This window comes from Dryobates pubescens, chromosome 12, assembly GCF_014839835.1.
Source record: "Dryobates pubescens isolate bDryPub1 chromosome 12, bDryPub1.pri, whole genome shotgun sequence".
Lineage (NCBI taxonomy): Eukaryota > Metazoa > Chordata > Aves > Piciformes > Picidae > Dryobates > Dryobates pubescens.
In genome coordinates, this window is record NC_071623.1 from 14,946,632 (window position 1) to 14,973,140 (window position 26,509).

The following is a 26,509-nucleotide window of genomic DNA, read 5'->3' on the forward strand; positions in this document are numbered from 1 at the left end:
TTAATCTGGAAGAAAGAACTGAAACTTTCTCTTTCAATGTTCAGAAGGACCTAGAGGAGGACAGTATCTACAATTTGCATAACTTAATAAGCATTTTATTTCTGCATCCCCATCCCAGTAAGAGCTCTACTTTTGCCCATTTATGACAAATCATGTTATCTTAATGATAGGCTTCATGAAATTTTATGGAAGGATTAAATAGGCATCAACCTTTAAAATATTAGTGCTCTTCATTAAAGTTTATGATCTGGAATAACAAGGAAGGAAGCTTAACCTTAAGATAGTCAAGATTCTAATGCAATTCAGGAGTTTTATCTTATTTCTCTAAACTAGTTCAATTTAGAATTGTCATGAGAGCCTATCTTTGCAAACTAGAAACACTTTAAACCTTTATTGAAGTATTTCTGAAGAGGGAAACAACAGGTTTCCATGTCTAGCAATTTTCAGAAGTTGAAAGGTGCAGTATCTTTCCTTGCAAGCCTCAGTGTTTATCCTGTGGTAATAAATATTTTATCAGCTGATGTAGTTGGTTAGGAAAGAATCATGAGAATTACCCACTTGATATGGTTTTCTGATCACTGTGATACTCCATCAGTGAGATCAATGATATTTTGGGGAAGTAATTATGCTTTCTGAGAAATCCAAGTTATTGTTTCAGCTTGTTTCAGAGATGAACACAATGGATCCAGAGCGTTCTGTATAATTTACACATGTACTGGATTCATGCATTCTGTGAGCGGAAAAAGTAGAACTTGCACCTTTGCTGTATAGGGATATCTGCAATTACATCACTCTACAAGCAAGACACATGTCCTGTTGACATGAGACTGAAACTGGAAAAAGGAACTGCAGTTTTTAGTTTAGGAAAGTTGCTACCACGAATCATTTTGGTGGCCTGATCATTTTGCTGAGATGGGGGAAGTAGCTGGAAACAACTTGAAACACTATAATTAATTCTGGGAGGAGTAAGCTCAACTTAGTCTTTCTTTAAAGACTATATGAATCATTACAAGTACATCAAATAGTCAAAATCTGGCTGCCTGAAGTTAAGCCATTAGCTGTGATTACCCATTTGCAACAGATGACCTGAGATTCCCATTCACTTTTATGGAAACTGAGCAGTGTGCATCTGTAAGGACAACGCAGTCTTCTTATTAAGTACTCAGACTTGAATTCCAAAATGTGAAATTTAAGAATGTCAATAAAGTTGCCTCCAATTTCTCTCTTAACAACATTGAAATAGTTTCTGAAATATGGAAAATGATTTATTGCAGTAGTTCAGCACATATAACTAAATTACTGAAATGTCTTCTAGTAAAGTCAGAGTATAACTAAAATACTCTGCCAGTGCTATTTAATTGTTTAGAAAAGAGAAAGTCCTATTACCTTAGACTTTTTCATTTTAACTTGATCCTAAATCCTAATTTTAGATCTGAGAGACCAGTGCAAAAGTCTGGATTGAAAATCCTGAAAGTTATTTCAAAATTAAGATGTGTAACTATGACAGGGCTGGGTTAGTATAGGGACTATTAAGTTATTTAAATTCCTGAATTCAGGCTGAGGACAAAAAGACTGCTTGGAGTAAGATCACTAGCCTCTGCAAGGCCTAGCTGCATGCTCACAGCACAGCAAAAGTATTATCTTTCTCTTTGTCCCTGAAGCACATATGTAGTATCTCTTTGAAAATGTGGGGGTCTGGGTTATAGTATCAGAAATGCTGTCCAGTATGCTTCAAAGAGGAGACAATCATATCACTCTCTAAAATAGGACGTCAAGAAATTCTGGTACACAATGGTTGTTTGTATAAATAACTATGAGTAAGATATGAGAACCTTGCTACTAGCTCAGAACTCAAGACAAAACTTCAAGAAGTTTTTACCCTAAGTAACAGAGAGATATGAGGTTATAGTACTAATTGCAATTAAGTGTACATACAACAAATGAAAACAATCAGATAATTTCTGCATAGGCTTAAACTGTGAAGAGATTTTTTTTTTCCTTCAAGCAGTAACAACATTATGACTGAAAAATAGTTTTTGCTTTCATATTTAAATGTTAATATGCAGCTTTATGAAAGGATGGGAAATTAGTAAATGCCTGTAGGTATAGAATTAAGACAGGGTAACTGCAATAAATATATTTTCTGTTAAAATACCTGAGGAGGTGGGGTCTTCAGAGAAGTCTGGCAGTTCTTCTGGGGGGTCACCGTAGAAGGAGTTGAATTTGTGGCTTGACACAGCTGCTAGTACTGCCCCCTGAATAAAAATTACCCACAAAGTCTAAATTACGCAAAGATAGATAATGACACATCTCCAGACATCTCGGAACTTAGTCTCCCGGGTCTCTTGTATGGTGACCTTCTCAGTGAAGAGCAAATTCTATAGTCTTCACTATTATAAATAACCATATCTAGCAAGAGCTGGTCATATATTAATAAACAGTAAATGCATGTATTTTTTTGCGAGGAGATTCATGAGAACAACTCTTTATGGGAAGGCATTTAAAAATAGTAGGTGTAAGGCACAAGTTCCCATAGTATCATGTAAACAAAATAATAAATTTATGTCTCCTTCCCTCTTACCTAGACTGGGTGGCTTAGCAAGTATAAACATTTGCTCTTTAAATCAACACAATATTATTTAAGAAAGTGTCAGAATCTGACACTAATACTGGGATATTTGAAAATAACATCTGTATGAAAATGTAATAACTGCAACGTAACACTCCCAGAATTAGTGTTGCATGGGAAGTTACATAGCCAGAAAAATGGTTATCTGCTCTGACATATTCACTTGTTCAAGCAAGTCAGGGTTTAAACATTTGAATCTTAATGGCTCACAGTTATGGCAAGAGGGCAACAAATAATTTCAAGAAGCATTCTGCAAAACAGTGCGTTGGATAAATGGTAGAAAACAAATAGCACAGATACATAAAAGCTCTCAGGAGACTAAATATAGTGGCCTCCCCAGGAACAAATCTGTGAAGATCTGAAATAGCATTTAGAGTAGGAAAACCAGTCATATTATAAAATGCTCTAGCTGCCATTTTAATAAAAGCATTACGTGGATGTACAAACCACCTAAGAAGAAGTGGTGTTTCTCATGAACTACAGTAACTATGACATCCTAATCATCAGTTGTTTTTGAAGCTATGTTAAACCTCTGCAGAGCAGTAACTCAACATGTACATCTGACTGTGTTTTATTATGAATTTTAACAAACCCTTAGGAATTGTAGTGCTGCATGTTTCTGTTAAAATTTTCTCAGCCTTTCAGTGAATTTAAATGTTTCTATTAAGCTTTTGAAGATAAGAACTGAAGGGAAACAATGTTATTTTGGGCTAGAATGTTAACATTCTTTTCAGCATGGCTAAGAAATAATCTCGTGAGTAGTTAAATGTAAAGGGAACAAACTGCAGTATTCATCTTTATTCTTCTTGACAAAAGACATCTAAAAGTATTGTTCCTTTTATTATAAATGTAGCAATAACAGAAGTCACTGTGCTATCCTCTTTTCCAATAATTCATGCTATGTACTAACTTAATTTCAGATTAAGAGCTCATATATACCTTTTTAGTTTGAGGGGAAATACAAACAACATCGCTGCAACACACTGTGAAGGCCTCTTTTCATCTTTTTATTTTATGGTCAACTTCAGAGGTTGAATTTCTTTTAGCACTTTGAATAAAGTATTACACAAAACTCAAGGTGTGTCATTGTAGTTTTAACTCTGCATGCATTTTACCTTTAGTTTTCGTCTTGCATTGAATTTTCTCAATTGTTCTACTGTTTCTGGAAGGTGAATCTTGTATGCATAGCGATCCCTCTCCTTGAAGTCCACAAAAAGACATAAAGGAAACATCAAATATAATCTCTTAGTATTTTCTTAGTGTTAGGAAAATAGATAAGAAATGTAACGGCTAATAAATATCCTAAGGAGAATGAGAATTTGTTGCTACTTAAGGAAAACCTCTAAGACTGAGAGGGGATTAATATACTTTGAAAGAATTCTTATATTGGGCCAGGAATACTTTCTTTTTATAATTGTTTTCCACTTTACAGCAAGACCACAGCCTTTTGTTTGATGTTAGCCAGTCTGTGCCTAGCACTGAACTTTGAATCTGGCAAGCGGAAAGTAGTTCTGCTTCTTGTGATTCACAAATCCTGGTGAAGCAGTGTGTTCAAGCACTCTTTTTAAAAGGGTGCTGGATACTTCAGCTAAGCTTGAAAGATGGGGGCTGTGTCCAGCAGGGCAGGAAGTTCCAGCTTGATGGTTGATGACATTAGGTGTTAGCTTACAGGAATAACGGTCCATTGCAAGTGCATGAACTGCATGCAATGGGAGCAGAAGTTGCACCAGCTGACTACTTTCTTCCCCTGCCCCAAATCATCACAAGCAACATACACATACGTATAAATGTTTATCACATGCATCTCTTGAGTTGGAGTAAAATGACTAGCAGAAATAATTCAGTCCCTCTATGGATGCTAAAGGCCTCTCTGTCTCACACTGTTTAGAAGAGAATTGAATCAGCAGGGAAGGCAGCTTATCGTGGGCAAAAGTAAGAGAGGACTGACTGAGAAGGCTGGCCTAGGCTTGGAAACAAAGCTGTCTCAGATTAAATCTTCTCTCTCCTTGCTTGTCCTTCAAAAGTTAACAGCAAGATCAAGAGACCACAGACAAGAGAAGTGCTATGCTGTATCAGCAGAACTTGCACACTCATATGAGGCTTTTTAGAAAGACAATTCTGTAATTAGCTTAGTTGCTCAAATGACAAAAATGGCAAACTTTTATGCCAAAATAGCTCAACAAAACTCTAGCTTTGGCATCTAACTGATTGGGAGCTTACCCAGGGAGGAAAAATTCAAATTGAAGCAGGATAAACCTGTGTTTACCACAGACACAGTCCCTGGAGTATGATTGTACGGAATTCCCAAACATTGTGTCCATTTTTATGCTTTTAAATATTTGATGCGCTGTATCTTCCCCATATGAAGTGACAAACTCTGTCTCATTTTGAATGAAAAGGTTTGAATCTGCAGTTTTCCAGCATAAAAGGAGTGCCTTAACCATCATTATTCCCAAGAGGGGAATAAGCTAGATCATTCCATGGATTGGAAATAGAGTCAGAACCAGAAAGAAAGCAGAGACGTGTAAGAATGATTCCATTCACTAGGAGTCAGACCATTTACTTGGAGAGAGGACAACATATTAGCCTGTGCTTCCCAGGTTTTTTTTTTGTGGGGGGTGTTTTTTGGTATTGTTTAGTGTGTTTGTTTTTTGCTGCTAGTATTTGTCTACAGTAGAAAACATAAACAGTTCATAAGCAGACATCAGAATAGCAAGCTTTCCAAATAAGCACCCTGTTTATGATAAAATGATTCTCACTCTCTACCCTGGGCCCACACCATAGAAAAGAAATAGAGAATAACAAAGAAAAATACTGAATTCATCAGTTTCTGCCAAAGAAAATACAATATTCTGAACCAGTGTCTCCGACCTTTTTAAACTGGCAACACACCTATCATCCTCCAGCTCCAATGTTTAGCACAGCCTATAAATGGGACTGCTGAGAAGCCAGGAGTATACTCTCCTGCACCTGTTAACCTTCAGCATCCAGCAATTACTATTCCATGGGCTCAAAATGTGTTGTAAATTATGCCATCAATGAATATTAATTTGATTACCAGATGCCATAGAATTTTATGCAGTTGTAGTGGCCTTTGACTAACACACTACTAGATGCTTCCTTCACTCTGGTGGCATATATCTAATATATGAAAGCAGCACAGTTAAACAGTGTAATGTACTGCAACAAACTGCATGGCTCCATGCACAATAGGAAAGAGGTCTAGCTATGACTATGCAAAGAAGTGATCAGAAATTAGTCGTGTGGAATTTGAGAGCCACAGAATGACACCTGAATACCTTCAAGCTTTACTGTATACAGCCCCACTCCCTACTCACTGCTGAAGATTTCTAAGTGAGTGCTCTTGCTGTTAAGCAAGAGTTCAAGCCTGGCAATTACCAGACTCCCAGGCTTTAATCTTACAAATCCTTGAAAGCATATTATCACATATTTTGTACAACATCACATCTACTGTGAAAAGATCAAAGAAATAAATCTTTTTCTTCTGTGAAAAGGAAACTGGTGTGTAAAGAGCTGCTTTTGTCACCTTTAACCAGGGATGATTCAGTGCTTCATATACTGTTATCCTTTCTGCTGGATCCAGCATAAGCATGCGGCGTACCAGATCTTTGGCACTTTCAGAGATATGGCTCCATTGCCTAGGATTCATCTAAGTTAAGAAAATGAGAAATTAAATTAGCAATAAGAACACAGAAAATGACTTTTTATGTAAGGTAGTTGCAGTGATTTAACAGTAGTTGGTACTTGTAAACATTTTATTATAATGCATGTAAAAAGGAGTCTCTGAGGTTTTTAACTCACAAAATTGTACATAAGCTGCTATTGAAGTGGCACAAAATCTGAAAGCAGAGAGTGCTGTATCACATAAAAGCTGACATATCCTTTGTATTATGTTATAATCACAGTATAATTTTCTATCTATGCTATATTTTATGCAGATAAAACGGGCCCTTCACCAGAAAAAAGAAAAACAATTAAGCTGTGTCTGATAGTCAACAATGCACATGATAAATGTGGAAATTAAATCTACTCCTGAAATCAATACATATAATGGCATGACAGTCTATCAGCTCACAACTTCCTGCCAGTGATGCTGATTAAGAAGGAAGTAAGCTAACACGTGTTGTGAACTGCTCTGGTCTTGTCATGCAGGTATCATGGCCAACACTTCCCAATGAATTTCTTTCAACTCTACAACAGTTAAGCATTTTCAGCTTCTTGTGCAGGAAAGCATCCTGACATGTGACCAACAACACGTGTAACTGCAACACTTTGTAGAGCAGAACTCTACCTTTAGGAAACAACGTGAAGGATGATTTAAAATATATTTTCATCTTGTGCACATGCAGTTTTGTGTCCACCTAAGTCAAGAAGATGGACACCTGATAATACCATACTAAAGCAAGAAAATTCTTTCTGTGATAAAGACTCCATCCTTAAGCTATTTCTAGTATTTCATGAATTTATTAAGTACTTAAGTTTGACTTAAGATTGTACATTGCTAATTTTACAACATACTAAACGAAGATTCAAGTTTTTAACCAGACTCTTTTCAATGTTATAATCTGTTCATTTACATAGATCCATTTTATGTACAACCAGTCTTTACAGAAACCAGTCCTTTAAATTGGAGCACTCAGAACCATTATCTGGCTGTGAAATGCGCATTTGTATTTGTGATTCATCACTTCTTTCTCAGCTCCAGTGAGATGAAGGTAACTGCAAATTTGCAGCAAGACTGTTTTGAAATCCTTATACTATTTTCACTGAACAGACATATCATTGTGGAAACAGGAACAGAAAAGGAACTGAAAAGACAGAATGTGCTGGCTGTGGGGTTTTTTCTAAACAAAGAAAAGTTAACTTGTACGCTTCCAGAAGGTTTTAGCTGCTTAAGAGATTCCATAAAGAAGTCTTCCAGAAAGTTAAGCTGGAATGTGTAAGAATCTATGCAATCCCAAGACTAGTACTATGAAGAAATCCTGCTGTTTCTCGGAATATAAAATTTAGAGAATAAAAAATGTGCTCCTGACCAAGGGCAGTACAACTACTGTTACTTACATTTTAGCAGACCGTTAAGTTCATATAATAAAGCACTTCCTAAACCATATTACAGACTGTCAGATAGCTTTAGGAGTTTCCACTCTTAATTCAGACACACCTCATGTATGATCTTGTTGGCAAAGCAGAGCAAAACTTGGACAAAGCCACAAATACAGCGAAATCTTTACATTGGTCTCTGTAATGGCTCTAGGATAGAGATGTGAAAAGTTGCCTATCTTGCATGCACACTGATTTGCTTTTAGTTGCAAGTTGCTCCTTTCAAACCACCATCCACATTTTACCACATACTGTGCTAAAAAGCAAATTGCATAGCTACATTTTTACAGTACATGCATTTTGGTTTAAGCCAAAGCAATATGATGACCAGCCTTTATGATAATGGTCTATAAACCTAAGGTAACACATTACGTTATATTTCACAGCTAAATCTTATGTAACCCTACCAAGCTCAATGTGCAATTAGAGGCTAGTTGTTGCATCCATTTATTTCTAAATCTGAGTGAATATTTCCATATTCTAATTCCTAACATTGATTCAAAACACAGCAGGAACAAGGTAAGACAGGAGTGAGAAAATCACCTCTTCCCATGTAACACAGACAGATCTCTATAAGCTCCTTATTTAAATCAGGCTAAATATAAAAGTGAACTTCCAGAAATTTTACCAGCAGAACTTATCTCACTGGAAAAGGATTCAGGCATACTGTCATTTACCTTGTATTTTCCTTTAATAATGCCTTCAAATAATCTTTCCTTGGTTCCATAAAAAGGCAAGCAACCACTTAGCAGGATAAAAAGGATCACGCCACAGCCCCAAACATCTACAGGCTTCCCATAAGGCTCCCTTTTTACCACTTCTGGGGCCATAAAATGAGGTGTTCCTACACGTCCTAAATGGAAATAAGAACAAAATTTAGTCAGTCATGAGTGTCAAATGTGGAAATGAAGACTATCACTGCATTAAGCTAAAAGAGTTTCAGTGAGTTTTTTTTATGGCTTAAGCTTTTAACAAAAGTTTTCCCCCTGAAGTTTACTGTTTATCAAATACAACCAGTGAGACAAATCAGTGGTTTCCCTTTTGCTTGATTTAAACTTTTATAAATTGAGGAATATCCTGTGAAACAAAACTTACATAACAGCACCAACATTCTTCAGTGAAACTTGCTATGCAAAAATAAAAATATTAGTTTGGACCACCTTTGAAACAGGAATTATTTATCCAGGCAGCAAAGACAGAAAGGTATTGTAGAGTCCTAGTTTATACTGGTCACTTGAAAAAGGAACCTTTAATTGGCCAGAATGTAGCTTGGTTTGATGCTCTGGCCAAACCTTAGCCAGTTTACTGAACTGCCAACAAGAACGCAGGCAAATGTGTTATTCATTTACTTGAAGCAGGAAGTATTTTAGTGCAGATAAAAACATCATGTTAGTTTGTTACACAGAGTGCTTTTAATGAGTGCTAGACAGTAATGTTTCTGGGACAGTACTGATTTTGGATTGGTAATGACTGCACACCCATAGAAACAAAACATATTTAGTAACAACTAATCTTTTGAATGACTTCATTCAATTTCTATGCAACACATTAAGCCAAATAAACAAATAAACTTGCCCTATAAATGTTTCCCTTTGTCAAAAGATCAGTAGCTTGCTCATTAAAGACCATGCTTTGTCTATACCACCTAATGCAGGAATATGATCTGATCATGTTATCTAGTCCCCACCACTTTTTGCATCATACAAGGAACAAAAAATTGACAGTAGTTGTTTTACCAAACTGTTCTTAAAATGAAGCAACAATACTGTCAAATTTCTTCACCTTGTTTTGTGCTTTCATTCCCAGTTTATGAGGCAATCCCTCTGCCCAGCAAATGTTAGGAATCTGCCTGTATCAAAGGAATACTATCTCTCCACTAAGCAAGGCTGGCATCTTCAAAAGTCCACGCAGACTAGGCTGGCATGATAGCAAAGGGGCAGTTCCTTCCCATGCTAAAAAAGAGCAAAACTGCCAGATGCTGCAAGACCAGCTCATTTCTCCTATCACTGGAGGAAGGGGAAGAATAATTACTCCAGACAGAGAAAGACAAGAGATGGACATGAGGAAAGATTCTAATTCTTCTTGTTGGTTATATACAATTTATAGGCTTATGATGTACCTTTCAGCTCTGCTGACAAATCTCAAAGCCAAATCTTCAAGATCACAAATTTGAGGTAAAGAAGTATCTCCTCAGATGACTCAAAGTCTCTCTAGTTTATATGTCTGGTGACAGGTAAGGGAAGGAAAATGTGCAATATATATATATATATATATATATAACCAGTATGCAAGAGCTAACAAGTCTCACATTTTTGCCTTTCCCCCCAACGCTTACAAATCCCTTTCTGTAAGGGTTTCCTAACTTTTTCTCCCCCCCTACGATGTCATCATTTGTGGCAGTAAAAGCATCAACATTTCCAGCTCTGTATCAGGCTATGCATGTACAGAACCAGCAACACCTGCCTCTTCAAACAGTACTTGTACATTGCTTAAACTGCTCATATGACATTAGTGGTATGCATACCGCAATCTGCAAATCTTTAGTATAGAAGACATGATGCAAGACTGCAGAGCAGCCTGGCTTACCCAAGTCTTGTTTATCTCAGTGGTAAACTTCCTGGCATTTTGCTGCAGAGGTACCCATTTGCAATTTTGGAGCAGGTGCAACTTTTCTTACACATTGAAAAAAAGCTAATTTAAGTATTTTTTTATCAATACAAATCATAAATACTTGGAAGATTCAGCTTTCCTACCAGGCTTTCAAACTGCTGCTATGAAATCTAGGGAATCTAGAGAAAAGTGATTATTCAAAAGACAAATGGCAGAAATCACTAGGAGATAAGAGATTGCAAGGACAAAGAAAGATATTTAAAAGAGGCATTAAACTTCTGGGAGATATAGAGCTGTCTGGACCAAGTTGCTAACAAAACTAAGAATCCGGTGTAACAAATATCATCTGAGTCATCATCCAAAGTGCTACTCCTCTCAGCTCAATACTTCTTTAGGTTTTAATTAAAATAATTGAAGAGGTGAATATGGTAGAAAAAGGTGACTATATGCTGTGAGAAGTAAAGGTTTGGGGTTTTTTGTTGTTTGGGTTTTCTTTAACCAGTGCATTTAAGTCACTGGGCATTTGTGGTACAGCAAAGGCCAACCTACAGAATGTCTTGTTCTTGTCCTTGCAAATTATTACCCATTCTACATATTTTACTCTATGCTGTAAACCAGCATATTCAGCAGGAACATAGGACACACAAGCAATACAACAACATTATTTAGCATAGGTGTTTAGGTGTCAAGGTGCTGGCAGTTGTGGTGGTAGGGCTACAGTGCTGGGGGTGGTCTCTGTGAGGAGATGCTGGGCCTAATCTGTGTGAGACACAGGTGGTTCCAATGGATCCACTGCAGAGCACAGCAGAGCTTAGCAGGCGAGGTGGTGGTGCCTCAGACAAAGTGTAAGAAAGGCAGAAACATTGCCTGGCAGTGCAAAGTATGGGGAAAAGTGTGAGAAACAGCTTGCGAGCACTGAGGTGAGAGCAGGAGGAAGCAGAAGAGGTGCTCCAGGTGCCTCCACAGAATAGATTGCCCTGCATGACCCCACACCAGAGCAGGTGTCCATCCTCCAACCCATGGAGAATCCCATGCTGGTGCAGGTGGATATTGACTGTAGCCCATGGGAGGACCTGTGCAGAGGCAGGGGAAAAGTGGGAGGAGGTTGGCATGGCACAGAAGGGCTGTTGTGGACTGAGTGAAGCCCCCATTCTCCATCGCCCTACACTACTAGGAGTGAGGGACTCATGTTGAGCCTGGGAAGGGGAGGAGAAGAGGTGGTGCTTTCATTTGTGTCTTTGCTTCCCACTACTCAAATAAATTTGAATTAGCAATAAATTAAACTGCTTTTCCCAAAGTCAGGAGTGTTTTTCCTGAGATGGTTACATGGTAAGCAGTTTGCATTCATTTTCCTCTGTCCATGAGCTTTTTCATCCTATTTTTTCCTTCAGCACTGTTGAGGAGAGGGAGGGAGTGAGCGAGCAGGTGGTGGGAGATTGGCCCCTTGCCAAGGTCAACCCACCACATGTGATTATGCTGGTATTAACATACAGCACACAGATTAATTTTATTTTTCCCCATTTAATCATTCTCCAAAGATACAGCTCGTTTCTTTCACTTTTAATTTTGCAATATTACCTTACCTGATTTAATCATAGGCTGTATAAAATAAGTAATCCACAGTGTCAAGAGAGTATTAAAAATGTAGTTTTTCCTTCCTTCTCTCCTTCAGCAAATAATGTTTCAAATTAAAATTACTTTGCAAAAATTGATAAGCAAGACAAATCCTTCACTATTTATATACACTCAAATGCAGAACAGAATAGTTTCTTGAAACTGAGCATTAATCAGCTTTCCTAAATTTTGCAAAGCAGGGTCTTGAAGGTGGACAAACATTTCTGGGTTCCCTTCCCCCTCCACTTCCTGCCCACAGGGTAACAAAATGGAAAGATACTTTCAAAATTGCTTAATATCAACAAATAGCAAACAACTTGCAACAATACCCTGGGCAAAATTGCAGACAAAACAGAACATGAAAACAGTTTCTATGCAGTAGCCATCCACTGCTAACCCTCTGTTCATTATCAATGACCTTTATCGTATTTTTTTTTTCCCTGCAGACACTCTTTTTTTCTTACAGGACAAGATTTTTGAGGTTTATTTCTAGCTTACTATTTGACATACACCCACTTGATCTTCAAGGTTGCTATTTTGATTTATCTGGTGACCTCACATCAGATAGTGAGGCTGCATGCTTACTGAAGTGCTCTTATAGACAAACTGATAGAAGTTATGGTTAAAAACTACTTAGATCACAGATGGAAGAGCTGGATCTTTGTTGCCCTGGTTCAAAACCAGTATGTCACACATGTTCACTTTAACGAACTGCAAGAGTCAGTCAATAATAGGTAACATTCTATACACTTGCTTGAGACCCCAATACTGAGCCCTAATATTGACTTTTAAATTTAAAATGAGAACTCCATAAATACAAATGAAATGAGAAAGGCTAGGCTGACTTAATAAATTCCTGCCACTTACTACTGCTGAATTATGAGTAGTGAATTAAGTAATTATCTGGGTTTGTAACCTTTTTAGTGCTGATTACAAGATCCTGATGCTTGAGACAGGAGAGTGGTGGTGGGAATCATTTCATCTCCATGAAAAACCAAACCCAGAGTAAATAGAAATGCAGTTGGTTGAGATTGAACTATCCAGCTAAAGAGGTTTACAAAAAAAGCAGCTCATATATGTACATGTATGAATTAGAAACTTCAAAAGGCTGAAGTAATTTCTGGGGCAGTTGTTTTCCTCATGGCAGTTAACCACTTCACTGGGTTCCATCAAAGGAACAAATTACGATTTTGAGGTTGTTTTAAAAACTGACCTGAGCAAGGACTTCTGAGCTGCATTTAGCTCAGCAAAATGAATGGACTGCATATAGGAACTTAAGCAGACAGGGATTTTTCCTGTATTGCAACTACAAGAGCTGTTAGGCGAGTATCAGTCAGTAACAGAACAAAATCCATAGACAGCAAAGTTCACTAAAATCATGGATATTCACTGCTCTTTAGACCAAGTACCACTTCTGCTGAAAATTATCTAGTAGAAAATTACCCTTCTAAACATGACCAGTATAAAATTTAGGAACAGTTCTTAACAATGCAAGTGTTTTAAATTTTTTGAAGCTTTTGCATTTTCATTGTTGTTTTGGAAGAACCTCTGCATTGTTTTGGAGGCAGTGTGAGAAACAACCGTTAAGCAAATGCTTTCTTCTCTCTTTAATATGTAAGTTTTGCCTTTCACAGGTCTTTGATTCATCAGGATATAAGAACACTTATGGATACATTCTAATGACTGCCCATGAAAAGAGTAACTTTTCATTTAAGTAAATGTAGCATGCATGCTTACATACATGATATTTAGTTTTATTTGTATGTGAGAGAAATCAGATTAAAGAGGAATCAATTTTCTGTCTCTGTGCTTCTAGGTTCTTATCTAGAGTAGCATTAACTAAAAATATCACTATATGAAGACTCAGAAGTGGTATGAATTCAATCAGATACTTGCTTACATCCAATTAATTGTAAATAATTTCCTACGTACAAGTGTTTGCTGACTTAGGAAGCACTCAATGCCTGAATAGGTACAGACACTAAACATCTTATTTCTAGAGGTAAGCTTTCTTATCAGCCAGTTCTGAGGCTCATTGCTGTTCTGTTGCTGATTTTTCATGTGGATAAACAGAGAGCTTCAAGTCTTCAGGTGCTGTCAATCTGGTACTATTTACAAGCACTAAAGATAAATTTTGACTTACCTTTGATAATTTAGTTTCTATGACTCTTTCCATATTATTCCAGACAAAAGGGCTATGCTTTCCACAAGAAGAAGAGTATATACAGAGACCCAATCAGATTTTGTCATCCCTAAGGCAGGGGATTGATGACCAAGATATCAGAAGGAGAGTCTTTCAACAGCAGTAGTATCTGAACGATGTATAAGGAAACAACTGGAACAAATAATTTGTAGGAAAAAAAATGTGAGGTACTAACATACATCACCATCTGACCTCTCACAATAGTGTAATAAGAAATATGCTCATAAATCAAGGAGTTTCTAAAAGAGTGAGATGTCCAGAATAATGTGGAAGGAATCAAAGAATCACACACAACAGATCAGATAGGTCAATACTTTACTACTTTTAATTCCTTTCCACATTACTCCAGACAATAGAGGTGTTTAAGCAGGTGTACAGAGAAGATGAACAGATTAAAATAAAAATTTGTTTCAAAAAAAAGTAAAAATGGGGAATTCAGTTTCAACACAGAAGGCTGTCTGAAGAAAATGTGTTTTAAAAGATGCATTAGCAGACAACTGGACAACTGGATATTAGTGCCCAGAAAAAGAACAAAGAAAGATCACATGCTACCCAGACAAATTAGAGTAATTGATTCAGTGGCCTTTTCAGCCATAAAACTATGATGAAGAAAGAAAAGCTAAGCTGACTTTTAAACACATTAGCCTTCTGTAAGCACTCTCAAATAGACCCAGATGTGAAGTGGAATTCTGAGAGACAGTTAAGCGCACAACTGTATCTTTTACATAAAACAAAGTCTGTTAGGTGCAAAGCTTTGAAGAGGCTCACATTTCTTTTTTTCCTTTTTTTTAAAATTTTCAGGGGAAAAAAAAGTGGAATAGTGTTCTTACTTTGCAGGAGAGAAACACTACCATTTAAGTGAAAGAAGAATAGCAGTATAGGACCTCAGCTTACGTATGTTTACCTCTCCTTGGAAAAGAAAATCAAGATTATTGTTCAGGCAACTGATGACAACAGAGAAAAAAAAAGTCTGTGCAATGTGAAAAAATAACATTTCAAAAAGATGATTTTTAACTGGGGTTTTTGGAACCACCAAGAAGATCCAGTTTGATGAAACAATGGAACAGGTTGCCCCAGGAAGTAGTAGATGCCCCAACCCTGGAAGGTTGAAGGTCAGGCTGGATGGTGCTTTGAGCAACCTGATCTAGTTGAAGGTGTCCTGGCTCATTGCACGGGGTTTGGACTAGATGACCTTTAAAAGTCCTTTCCAACCCAAACCATTCTACAATTGTATGATCATTTTTACATTGATGGGAACAAAATAAAAATAAGGAACTGAAAATATCTTTCCCCTCCCCAGTTCCACAGCCTTGTTTGCAGGGAATGTTCTAGTAATGTCTGTCTTCACTATTTCTGTAGTAAGTCTAAAAGGCTACCTGACAAAGAATCAAGAACACTTGATGTGTTGCACTTCTGTTAAGAATGCTTAATAGATTAAGCTGCACCTCTGTTAAGAATATCTAAGATATTTTCCAGTAAGATGATGACGGTTGTATTAGGATACCTGAAGGTACTACAGGAATCTGAAGCAACTTAGAGCAGCTAACTAAATACATTAAAATCAATACTGGATTAACATCATGGTACCTGTGACATTTTGTTGCTAAAGGTAAAATGTGAAAAGCAGTTAACGGTCCATACATAAGACTTGACAGCTAGTATAAAACCTCATACCAGCAGAGTTCAAATTCAAACAGATTTCTACCCTAAATTGTTAGAATAGAATAGAATAGAATAGAATAGAATAGAATAGAATAGAATAGAATAGAATAGAATAGAATTAACCAGGTTGGAAGAGACCTTTGAGATCATCGAGTCCAACCTATCACCCAATACCATCTAATCAACTAAACCATGGCAACAAGCGCCTCATCCAGTCTCAAACATCTCCAGTGATGGTGACTCCACCACCTCCCTGGGCAGCACATTCCAATGGCCAATCTCTCTTTCTGTGAAGAATTTCTTCCTAACATCCAGCCTAAACCTCCCCTGGCACAGCTGGAGACTGTGTCCTCTTGTTCTGGTGCTGGTTGCCTGGAAGAAGAGACCTACCCCCACCTGGCTACAACCTCCCTTCAGGTAGTTGTAGAGAGCAATAAGGTCTCCCCTCTTCTCCAGGCTAAACAACCCCAGCTCCCACAGCGTCTCCTCACAGGGCTTGTGCTCCAAACCCCTCCCCAGCTTTGTTGCCCGTCTCTGGCCTATAGTTACTTTACACTACTTGAAGCCAGGAGAAAATTGGGAGATTAAGTGGAGGAAATAGCACTTGTGGACTCAGTGGCTTTTGTTCCTTCAGATTTTTATACCATATACTACATAAAAATCCCAAGATTTAGCATCCAAGATACTTCAAATGTGACATCATATTTATCAGATGTAAGCAAATATTGTGACAATTCATACCACACTCTGAAAGAAAAACCAGAAGAAGACAGAGATTATAACCTGAGATTGCTCTATCAAATCACTGACTGCTGAGCTGCACTACTGTTACATGGCTTTCAATGTTGATATGCTTTTTCTAAAGGAAAGCTGTCCTTTTCTGATTTAGAATAGAATCTTTTCTGATTTAAAAGAGAAACTACTCCAAGCAACACAGAATCACTGAATCACCAAGGTTGGAAGAGATCTCAAAGATCATCAAGTCCAACCTGTCACCACAGACTTCATGACTAAACCACAGCACCAATAATAAAGAAAGATGAAAGATTTATGTTGTTGAACACCAGAGCCATCTACACAGGGATTTACACTAGTAGTGAGTATATTCTGCTGGGAAATTGCAGTAATACCTATTACCTACATGTAAAAGGATTAGTAAGTATTACACTTCCTGTGACTACACAGTGTGCTTTCAGTATTGTGAACATTTGAAAGTGTTCTGAAATGGGTTAGAAGCACAGAGGGGTTTAGGTCAGTAAAAGATGTAATTATAGCTTTATTTAATAGAGAATTCTATTTTTTTAATGTGTTAGCCACCCAATACATGCCATGCTGAAAGGAAAAGAATTGACTATGTTAAGCTGAATCAATGTTTTCAACTAAAAATTAGAAAAAAAAGTTAAAGTGAACAGGATGGTTATTATACTGCTGGAACGTCTCCGTAAAGAGTTTCTATTTTACTTAGGAGAGCATTGAGAAATTAAGTAGTCCCTGCAATTTACCATTATTATTACTACAATCAAAAACTTATCCATGGAGCATATGGATAATTTCCTCAAAAAATACATAGTGCACTGATTTTTTACAAGAAATTTATAGCCCAGATCAAACAAAGTATTGTTAACTTTCATGTAACATCTATGAGGTGATATTGTAAAACTGAAGAAATAAATTCTTGCATGTGCATGTAGGGGACTGTCTATCTCTAGATATTACTAGAAGGAAGGAAAAGAATTGCCAGATAACAGATACAGTATGTATCTGTACAGACTGGATGTTAGGAAGAAGGTCTTCACCATGAGGGTGGTGAGAAACTGGAACAGGTTGTGCAGGGAGGTTGTAGAAGCCCCATCCCTGGAGGTTAAGGCCAGGCTGGATGTGGCTCTGAGCAACCTGATCTAGTGTGAAGGGTCCCTGCCCATAACAGAGGGCTTGGAACTAGATGATCCTTGAGGTCCCTTCCAACCCTAACAATTCTATGTGGTATAATGACTGGAATGGGAGATGAGAAGAAAGAGAGAGCTCTATTAAGGTTGAAAAAGCCTGAAATAAGTATTAGAACTGAGACCTTCCATGGTATATAAATAACGTGGAATTACCATGGGTATCCCAGAAAGTGAGAGGAATTTGCAGCTGAAAGTAACCAGAGCTAATGAGAGGGCTATGAATTTGAAATGACAGTTGACAGAAAAAAAAAAAATAAAATGAAGGCAAACTGATATGGCAAAAGTTGACACAGTTCAGGCAAAAGATACAGAGAAATACTATACTGATGAAGTTTAAGAAAGAAGATTCTGTAAGTACTGCAAACAGAAGCAAAAAGGAATGGACAAGACCAGACTATCAGTTTTAACTGCCTGGAAGTTGAGCACATGAATGACAAATGGGATCACTGAACAGCAATGGTAACAGGAATGGAAGGCCATGTCAACTTTGGGTAAAAATGTGGGTTGTTTTTTTTCCCCCCAAGTTGAACTTGAAAGTTTCTTGCAAGACAGCTAGCAGTCTGAAAGAAAATACACTGTGTCTGACTACCTCCAGAGAAGAGTAGCTGAAACAGAAGACATGGATAAAGTTGCTCAGCAACAATAAAAAGAAAAATGAATCATAAACAAAAGTGTATGAACTATCACTTTAAAAAAAAAAAAAAAAAAGCAGTAGCTGAGGTACAGAAAATGTGAGGAATCCTGGAAAAGCAAAGGAGTGACTTTTTTCATTAAGGAAACAACAGTAGCATAACCAAATGGGTATTTTCTTTGGAAAAGATGCATCTAGGTAGTAATGCACTAGGATATTTTCAGGGTATCAGGAAGGGATCCGAAGCTGTTGGTATTTTTATATTGGATTTGCCTTTTATTTTCAAGAGCACATAAAAGCCAGATTGGTGCATATCCTCAAGTAAATCGATTAGGAAATCAGAGTTTTTGAAGAAACATGGTATTGGGAGGAAGTTAGTCATTGTGAAGAGAAAAATTAAAGCTGGCAAAATCTTTTTGTTGTGGTCTCCTACTCTGGTAATGAAAGCATCAGAAAATTGATTGGGTCTTCATCTGTGCAGGCTGATTAAAGCATAACCCTATTGTCTGGAACAACATGGAAGGCAGCTAGAGGAAATAAAATCCACAGGAAACAAAACACAGTCAAAAAATATACATACGTATCAAGATATTGATGTCTTATTCAATAATTACAATGAAATATTAAAACACAGAAAAGAGTCATGTGAAAAGTAGTAAGATTTTGCTATTAAACAGCATAGAATTCTGTCAAATTTGTCTAAGAAACACAGGAGAGTACTGATGATGCTGTACCAAGTCCCTACTCAAATGCTTTGACATACATTTCAATCCTGATAGCACTCTTAGTTGTTTTGATTTGTCAAGCACAGAAGAATTATGCCAAAGATTGTATTAAAGTAGAAAATTCTTTCATATTTTTCAGTTGTATTTTGATCACACCAGCATAAGCTCCTGTTGAGTATAATTTAGAGGGATTTAATACTCTCTATGCATACACACAATGCTACATTTTACTAGCAATTTAGCTTAACTGTGTGCATTTAAAATGTTAAAAAGTCTTTAGTGAAAGATTATTTCTGAGCTCTTTTTGCAGGCCAGGCTGTGTCAGAAAAACAGAACTCTGCAGTAAAAACATGTATAATATTATGTAACTTTGAAGGAAAATTTCTTACCTCCAGCAACTAGCCCAGACTCTCCTAACTGAATTGCTACCCCAAAACCACCAAGCTTTACTGGGGCTGAATTCTCTTTTGAGGCAAGCAGTACACAGTGTGGCTGAAAAGACAAAAACCCCAAAAAATTATTACATCATTTGAGAAATACAATTTGTATTTTAGAACTTGTTGTCATAGATTTCCAATGAGAAGCTAAAATGTTTGGGTTTTTTGGAAAGGATTTCTGTATTTCAGGTATGTTTTTTTCCTGGCATGGACTCCTCTTTCTTCATTGACTTCACTGTCAATTGTCCCAAGCATAGAAAAATCCTTTCAGGACTTACAGGAACACAATGTGAAATCATACTAAAATGGAGACAAAAAAAAATAATGCCTATCATTTCTTACCTGGTATTATTTTTAATTAATGTCTTATTTTTTTTTCACCTTTAATCTTTCACCCTGATGTCTTACACTGCTTCAATCTTCCAGCAGAAATATCCTGCATATGATACACTTTTTGTGATCTTATCTTTCACATAGAGAACAAAACCCATTACTTTGAGCCTTAATCACAGAATTCACTGATACCCTTCCAACTGCAGGAAAGAAAAGGATGCTTCTAATAAATCTTCCAGTGAGGAGGAAAATTGGTTAAGTTTCTAAACTGGATTCCAGGGACAGTCATCCATACCTTTAATTTTCCACAGTCTTTCTACTAATTAGAGTTAGGCATAACATACTAAAATGGAATAATATTATACAACAATTTGGATGGATACTGACTGGTGTAGAAAGATGCAACACAAAGACAAAATCTGTACCAACACGATTTATTTTTTAATACAGGTAGCCAAAGCACTGCATTTAATATGGAATGACTTCCTGCACTTACCCAAAGCCTCCCTTTGCAGTCAACCAATACTGCTTAAAAGGAAGAGTGTCAAATTTGTACACTGCTTCTTGAGAACACAGGATCACTTAAATTACAAAACTAGGAACTCAAAATAGCATAAAGGAGCTACATCAAGCTGTCTGACTACGTGTGAAACCTTCACCTGTAACCATCCACGTTTTCTTTTGAAAAGTTTCAATTAGATGAGAATCCATTTTTAAATTTGCAATTTATACAGGCAATTTTCAACCCCCTGCAATCTATTAAAAACAGTATTACCAAGTGGTATTATCTTTGCATATTGTATTTCACTTCTGCCTTACTGAAATTGTTAAGCTGCACACTGCAGGCACTTTCACATTCTCTTATCACTGTCACCTTGAGTGAAAAAGATCCTAGCACCAAATCTTCCTAGCACCATGTAAGCAGGAAGGTAGATGGGAGAACCAAAAGACATAAGCATAAAGCACACTGTGGTGTTGATTTATCTTTACCCTACAACTGAAAAACTGATTCTATTTTCACTACAGTACTAGAAAAGAAGACAGGCTGTACCAAATTCACTGTCATCCAAAAAGGAAACTTCTTGACACTGCTCACCACAAAGTTTCTAAGACAAAAAAATTTTCAAATTACCAATTCAGAGTGAAACACAGAGAAAACTGTATTATAGAATCTCTCCCACCAAGGTCCAGATCAAGAGCAAAATGCACAATTTTAATAAACTGAGTTTTGCCAGTTAAAAATATATTTTAAAGGAACAGTTGCAACACTAGTTGAACTTCCCCTTGTCACTAATTGTACTGTGTCAGCTGATTCCTATCTCTTTCACAGAGAAGCTGATGCTTTAGCTTTCTAATAAGAGGACTTGCATGTTACTCCTCCCCATCTTCACTAGTGGTTTTGAAAATCAGCAGAAGTTCTTAATATATGTGGTAAGTGGCTCCTTTTATACTTAAACTAGGTTGCAACAAATTGCTATTAAAATTTCTCTTAGCTGCAAAGGTAAGGACCTTCAAATCTCTTCTTAAATACATGTAAGGTTTAAGCCTGCCTTGCTTGCTTGGATCTGACAAAACCTATGACAGCTAGAAGAAACATTTCTAATGTATCTGCAGTGTAATTGATTTTTCCTCTCTCTCTAACCTAAAGCTTCTCAGCACTTGTCCAAGTTATGATACCAAGCATTTTTATAGAAAAGCAACATAAATAAGAAATTATAGCAGTAAGTTTCAAAAGGTATGTGAAAGCATCACATTTTTCACTTCAACTTTTGAAATTCCTTCTTGACCTGACAGTATGAAACGGCAAATAGGAAAATGGAAATGGTTTTGAAAATGCTCACATACTGTACAAATTCAATGCAATTGTAAGGTCAGGCAACATAAGATGCTAAAATATTTTAGACTGTCCTTTCAATATTTCAGATACTGTATCCATATTAGGTCTTAGTAAGAATTTTATCTAAAGTGCTGCTTTTTTCACTGCTGTAGCTACCACGTATTTAAAATGCAAATTTGCATTTTTTAAGACCTAGCACACAAATGAAAAACTGCTTGAAAGTTCTGCAGTGCTTAGTTGTTCCTTTTCTTGTTACTGTTATTGGACAACTAAGTACCAAAACCAATCATGAAGTTCTTGTGAGATAGGGGGAAAACATCTTGCCCCTTTAAAGAAAATGATTTTAATTACCCTCATTTATGGAGTCTCTTATCATTCTGACATAGAACTTGAGGACATAAGTATGCCATTGCTAAGCAATCACCATCTTTCTTAACAGCTCACTGTTATCCTGCTCTCCTAACCACACACATTTTTAGTTCACAGAATCATCGGGGTTGGAAGGGATCTCAAAGATCATCCAGTTCCATCCCCCCTGCCATGGGCAGGGACATCTTACACTAGCTCAGATTATCCTTCTTTGGTCAAGGGCTGACCTTCACCCTCCAGACTATACCTATTTGGTTCAAAAAATAAGCTCAGTGAAATTAAAATCTTAGACATAAAACCAAGAAAGATGTGAAAACAATCTGTTACTGCATTAATGTGGTTTTCAGCTAATAATTAGTTTCTTTGTGAACAATCAAAAACATGGGAAAAAAACCCCTAAATTTACAGGAAGACATAAATTATTTATAACAAACTACTGCTACAGTACTGACTCACAGTGTTACTTATTTGACCATGCAATATTTCATATTGAAAATTGCTTTTCAAACTGAGAACTTGAGAATTGCATGCAAGAGATACTTATTTAAAATAGTATTGGTGAATTTAGAACAGTTGGGGTATTTTTCTATGTACTTTGTATCAACACTGAGAATACTTCACTCATCTATGCTAGCCCATTTTTGCATCATAATTAGAAACTTTTCTGTGTTAGAAAGACTAATCCTAACATCTGAACTTAAATATTTTTACTTGCAGATAAAGCAATGTAAATTTCTAAAGTTTGTAGGAAAACAGAATAGTTGCTTTTTAAAGCAATGTAAGACAGTAGTAAAGATGTAATTACAAAAACTTACCTGTATGAGGAATCTCTACCATCTGTTCTTATCTATTTCACATGAAGAAAAACTGATTATTCTAGACTTAGACTGTATTACTAGATCTTGCTGAAAGTCCTACTCAGCTACAGCAATACTTTGGTATGTTTACTTGTTTTAGTTATTGCCTGTTATGTTTACATCACATAGGACTGTACACAATCAAGCAAACACAGGCATGAAAATGATCCAGTGGAGATTTCATTCTTAACATTTCTCTTTGCCTTTCTACAGAACAGACTAAAAAAAAATCCTCACAAATGATGGCTACAGCTTCAGCTGATCTACTGACCATTACTCCATACAAGGAAGTCCTCTGGAGTAACCAAACTAACCCAGCCGGAAATGCATCAGAAAGTCAAAACAATGCCAGTTGTCCCTTAGATGAAAACTCCCTGTCACTTGCTTTGATAGTTTTTTACTCCATTATTTTTGTCATTGGATTGGTTGGAAATATGATAGCCCTGTTTGCTTTTCTGTGCATTCATCAGAAAAGGAACTCTATCCAAGTTTACTTGCTAAATGTAGCTGTTGCAGACCTTCTGCTGATCTTTTGTCTTCCCTTCCGAATACTCTATCATGTTTCCAGAAACACCTGGAAGTTTGGACTGATTTTATGCAAGAGTGTAGGCACCCTATTTTATATGAACATGTATATCAGCATAGTACTGCTGGGACTAATTAGTTTAGATCGTTACATAAAGATAAATAAGTCTGTGAAGCGCCCTAAACTGTTAACTACTACACGAAGCAAACATATTTGCTGCACGGTGTGGGCAGTTGCACTAACAGGATTTATAGTAGTAGTCGCACCAGCTTTCTTGAAGAGTAAGGACAGCAATTCTACCATGTGCTTTCATTACCGAAATAAACAGAACGCAAAGACAGAAGCAATTATAAACTATATTATTGTACTGATTTTTTGGATTGTTTTTTTCCTTTTGATTCTTTCCTATGTTAAAATTGCCAAGAACCTTCTGAAAATTTCGAGGAAAAGAGCAAATTTTCCCAATGCAGTAAAATACAGCCAGACAGCAAGGAATTCCTTCATTGTGCTCATTATTTTCACCATCTGTTTTGTCCCTTACCACGTGTTCCGGTTTGTATACATTACATCCCAGTTACAGGATCCATCATGCTACTGGAAGGAAATCATTCACAAATGCAACGAGGTGATGCTCATATTTTCATCTTTTAACAGCTGCTTAGACCCAGTTATGTATTTCCTAATGTCCAGTAGTGTCCGTAAGACTGTATTGCAACTTATTTGCAGAAGAATTCATGGAGATTCAGGCATAACCCTAGAAAGCACTTCAGAAATAAAACTTGGACAATATACACAAGACCGATTATCTACCACCACTCCTCACTCAAGTTCTTTAAGGAAGAAATACCTGATTTGATTGTCTAAATGAATATACACCAGTTTCCCTCTGGCACCCCAGGACATCATTTGAAGATTACCAAATGCTATACTGTACTGCTACTAATCCTGCCTCTTTCTTCCTGTTAAAAAATGAGAAGTCTTACTTCTGTTTGCAAAAATGAGAAGTTACTTTTCAGAAGCATTTCTCTTGTTTATCCAAGAAAACAAATAGGAAGTTCTCGGACATCTTCTGCTGGACTAAACTAGAACACTAACTCTTTAAGATTTCCACCAAGTGGTTTGAACCTGTATAAAGAATCTTGTGTATAGACATTAATATTACCAACTTGTGTCTGTAAAGAATAGATTTTGCAAAAAAATTAAACCGTGTCTTGTTTGAAAGAGCTATATAAACCATTGCAGATTTTATGTAATCCTCTGATTTATTAGGTTCCAAAGAATGGGAATTTTAACTACATTTGTAAGAGTATTTTTTGAAAAAATAATAATATTTGAGGATTTAGCCAGGTGTGTGGCATAAAAATGAAGTGAAGAATACAATTACCATTAATTCAGTTATAATTACAGAACATCCAGTTTGTTTTATTAAACCGGAGTATGAAAATATTCAAGCCTTCTAAGCTCCTTCTTGTATTTTCAATTTCAATGAGTATCAGGGTTGAACATGCATTTCATCTCTGCTATAAACTTAGTTTGATTTTTATGTGATCTTATTTAAGATCAGTTCAGACGAAACTGGGCATAAACATGTTAAGCATATTATAGTAACTAGCCAGTGTATTTAGTGTTCTGCTTTGTTGGTCTTTTTTGGAGTTTCTTTCTTGTTGTGTTTTCATTTTTTGTTAATTAAAAAAGTGTACAGATTAATGAATTTTAATCTTCAAGAGAGATTCCTATAAACAATGTCATTTTCATAGAAGTATGGTGGTAACTGCATTTTTTTCTTAAGTATTTCAGCACATGATTAAGATAGCTGACCAATAATTTCTGACTGACTCTTGTTATTTTTACTTTTTTACCATCTTTTATCCGTTTTATGTACATTGAAGTAAGACCTGTCTTGGCTCTACATTTGTACAGTGCAAGGAAGAGCAAGTTCCTTGTACTCTGTAATTCACCTACGCAGTGTATTGTTTCTCCATAATGACATCATCTCTGGGGTGAATCTAGTGGAGTTTATGAATGATCGTCCCACAAGCTATACACATTATCTCATAATTTTTTCTTTGCCTATGTTTCTTCTGCTGTGAATAGTTGACTGATGACCCTGATCACCAGGCCAAGGTGGGGAACACAGGACAGGATGGAAACAAAAGACATAGTGTGACTTGAACAAAATATGAATTCTAAAATTCTTTTGAAGAAAGCATTCTACTTAAAACAAAATTTTTATTTATGAAGTTTGCAATTCGTGGCCACTGCACAAGTGCAAAAAATAGACCTCTTCAAAAGATCAAGTAATAGAACAGGGCTTCAATGTCAGAAATTAAATTGAATTTTAAAGGCAAATAGAAATGTGTTCCACAGACCACTTTGGTATTCTGGGAATGATTTTGTCAATGATGTAATGTTTACTTGCTTATTGTAATAGTATTTTGTAAGCAACTAGATACATAGAAGGATAGCAGGAAAATAGTGATGTAGTACAAGTCCAAGATTCTGGCCCATCATGATGTGTTTGGGTTTGGTTTTTTTTTTTTGTTTTAATAATTTTAACACTGAAATCTGGTCAGTATTTTCTTGCAGAAGAAAGCCCTAAGCATCCATACCTATTTGCACTGATCAGATTGTGTTCTGCATGACAGCTGCCCTTTACAGGTTGTAAAGGAGGAGCACCAAGGAAACCATGCACAGTATCAGCAGATAAGGTTTCAGAAAAAAAATAAATAGAAGAAATATTGAGGAATAACACTTTCCCAGAACTACATGCTACATATTAAAATGTTTCAAAAGCATTTCAATACAGTACTATCTACTATTGAAACCAGCCTCTGTACACAAGCAGCAAATATGACCCAAATATTTTAAAGAGATTTAGGGAGCTACAATCTAATGTTTGTATTAAGCAAATCCACAGCACCTATAAAGACCAAATTAGGCAAACTTTGGGTGTATAGGGTACTCAAAGTAAAAGAGAACAGGTATGTTTGAGGGAATCCATGTACCAAA

General features: G+C 36.5%; 2 protein-coding genes across 9 annotated transcripts in view; one reads left to right on the plus strand and one right to left on the minus strand.

Annotated features, from left to right (window-relative positions):
* The window catches only part of CASK (calcium/calmodulin dependent serine protein kinase), a 182,165-nt gene that overhangs the window by 60,485 nt on the left and 95,171 nt on the right, over positions 1–26,509 (minus strand). For all 8 annotated transcript variants that reach the window (XM_054166058.1, XM_054166056.1, XM_054166057.1 and 5 more), the window contains 5 exons: positions 19,531–19,633; positions 8,428–8,603; positions 6,177–6,299; positions 3,745–3,828; positions 2,156–2,255 (listed from right to left, as the gene is read on the minus strand). In XM_054166058.1, coding sequence (XP_054022033.1) covers positions 2,156–2,255; positions 3,745–3,828; positions 6,177–6,299; positions 8,428–8,603; positions 19,531–19,633 — 586 coding nt within the window. The remainder of the gene's footprint in view (positions 1–2,155; positions 2,256–3,744; positions 3,829–6,176; positions 6,300–8,427; positions 8,604–19,530; positions 19,634–26,509) is intronic.
* LOC104303629 (probable G-protein coupled receptor 34) lies at positions 21,281–24,799 on the plus strand. The gene is made up of 2 exons (XM_009904294.2): positions 21,281–21,342; positions 23,188–24,799. The coding sequence occupies exon 2, from the start codon at positions 23,214–23,216 to the stop codon at positions 24,354–24,356; it is 1,143 nt and encodes a 380-aa protein (XP_009902596.1). The 5' UTR covers positions 21,281–21,342; positions 23,188–23,213; the 3' UTR covers positions 24,357–24,799.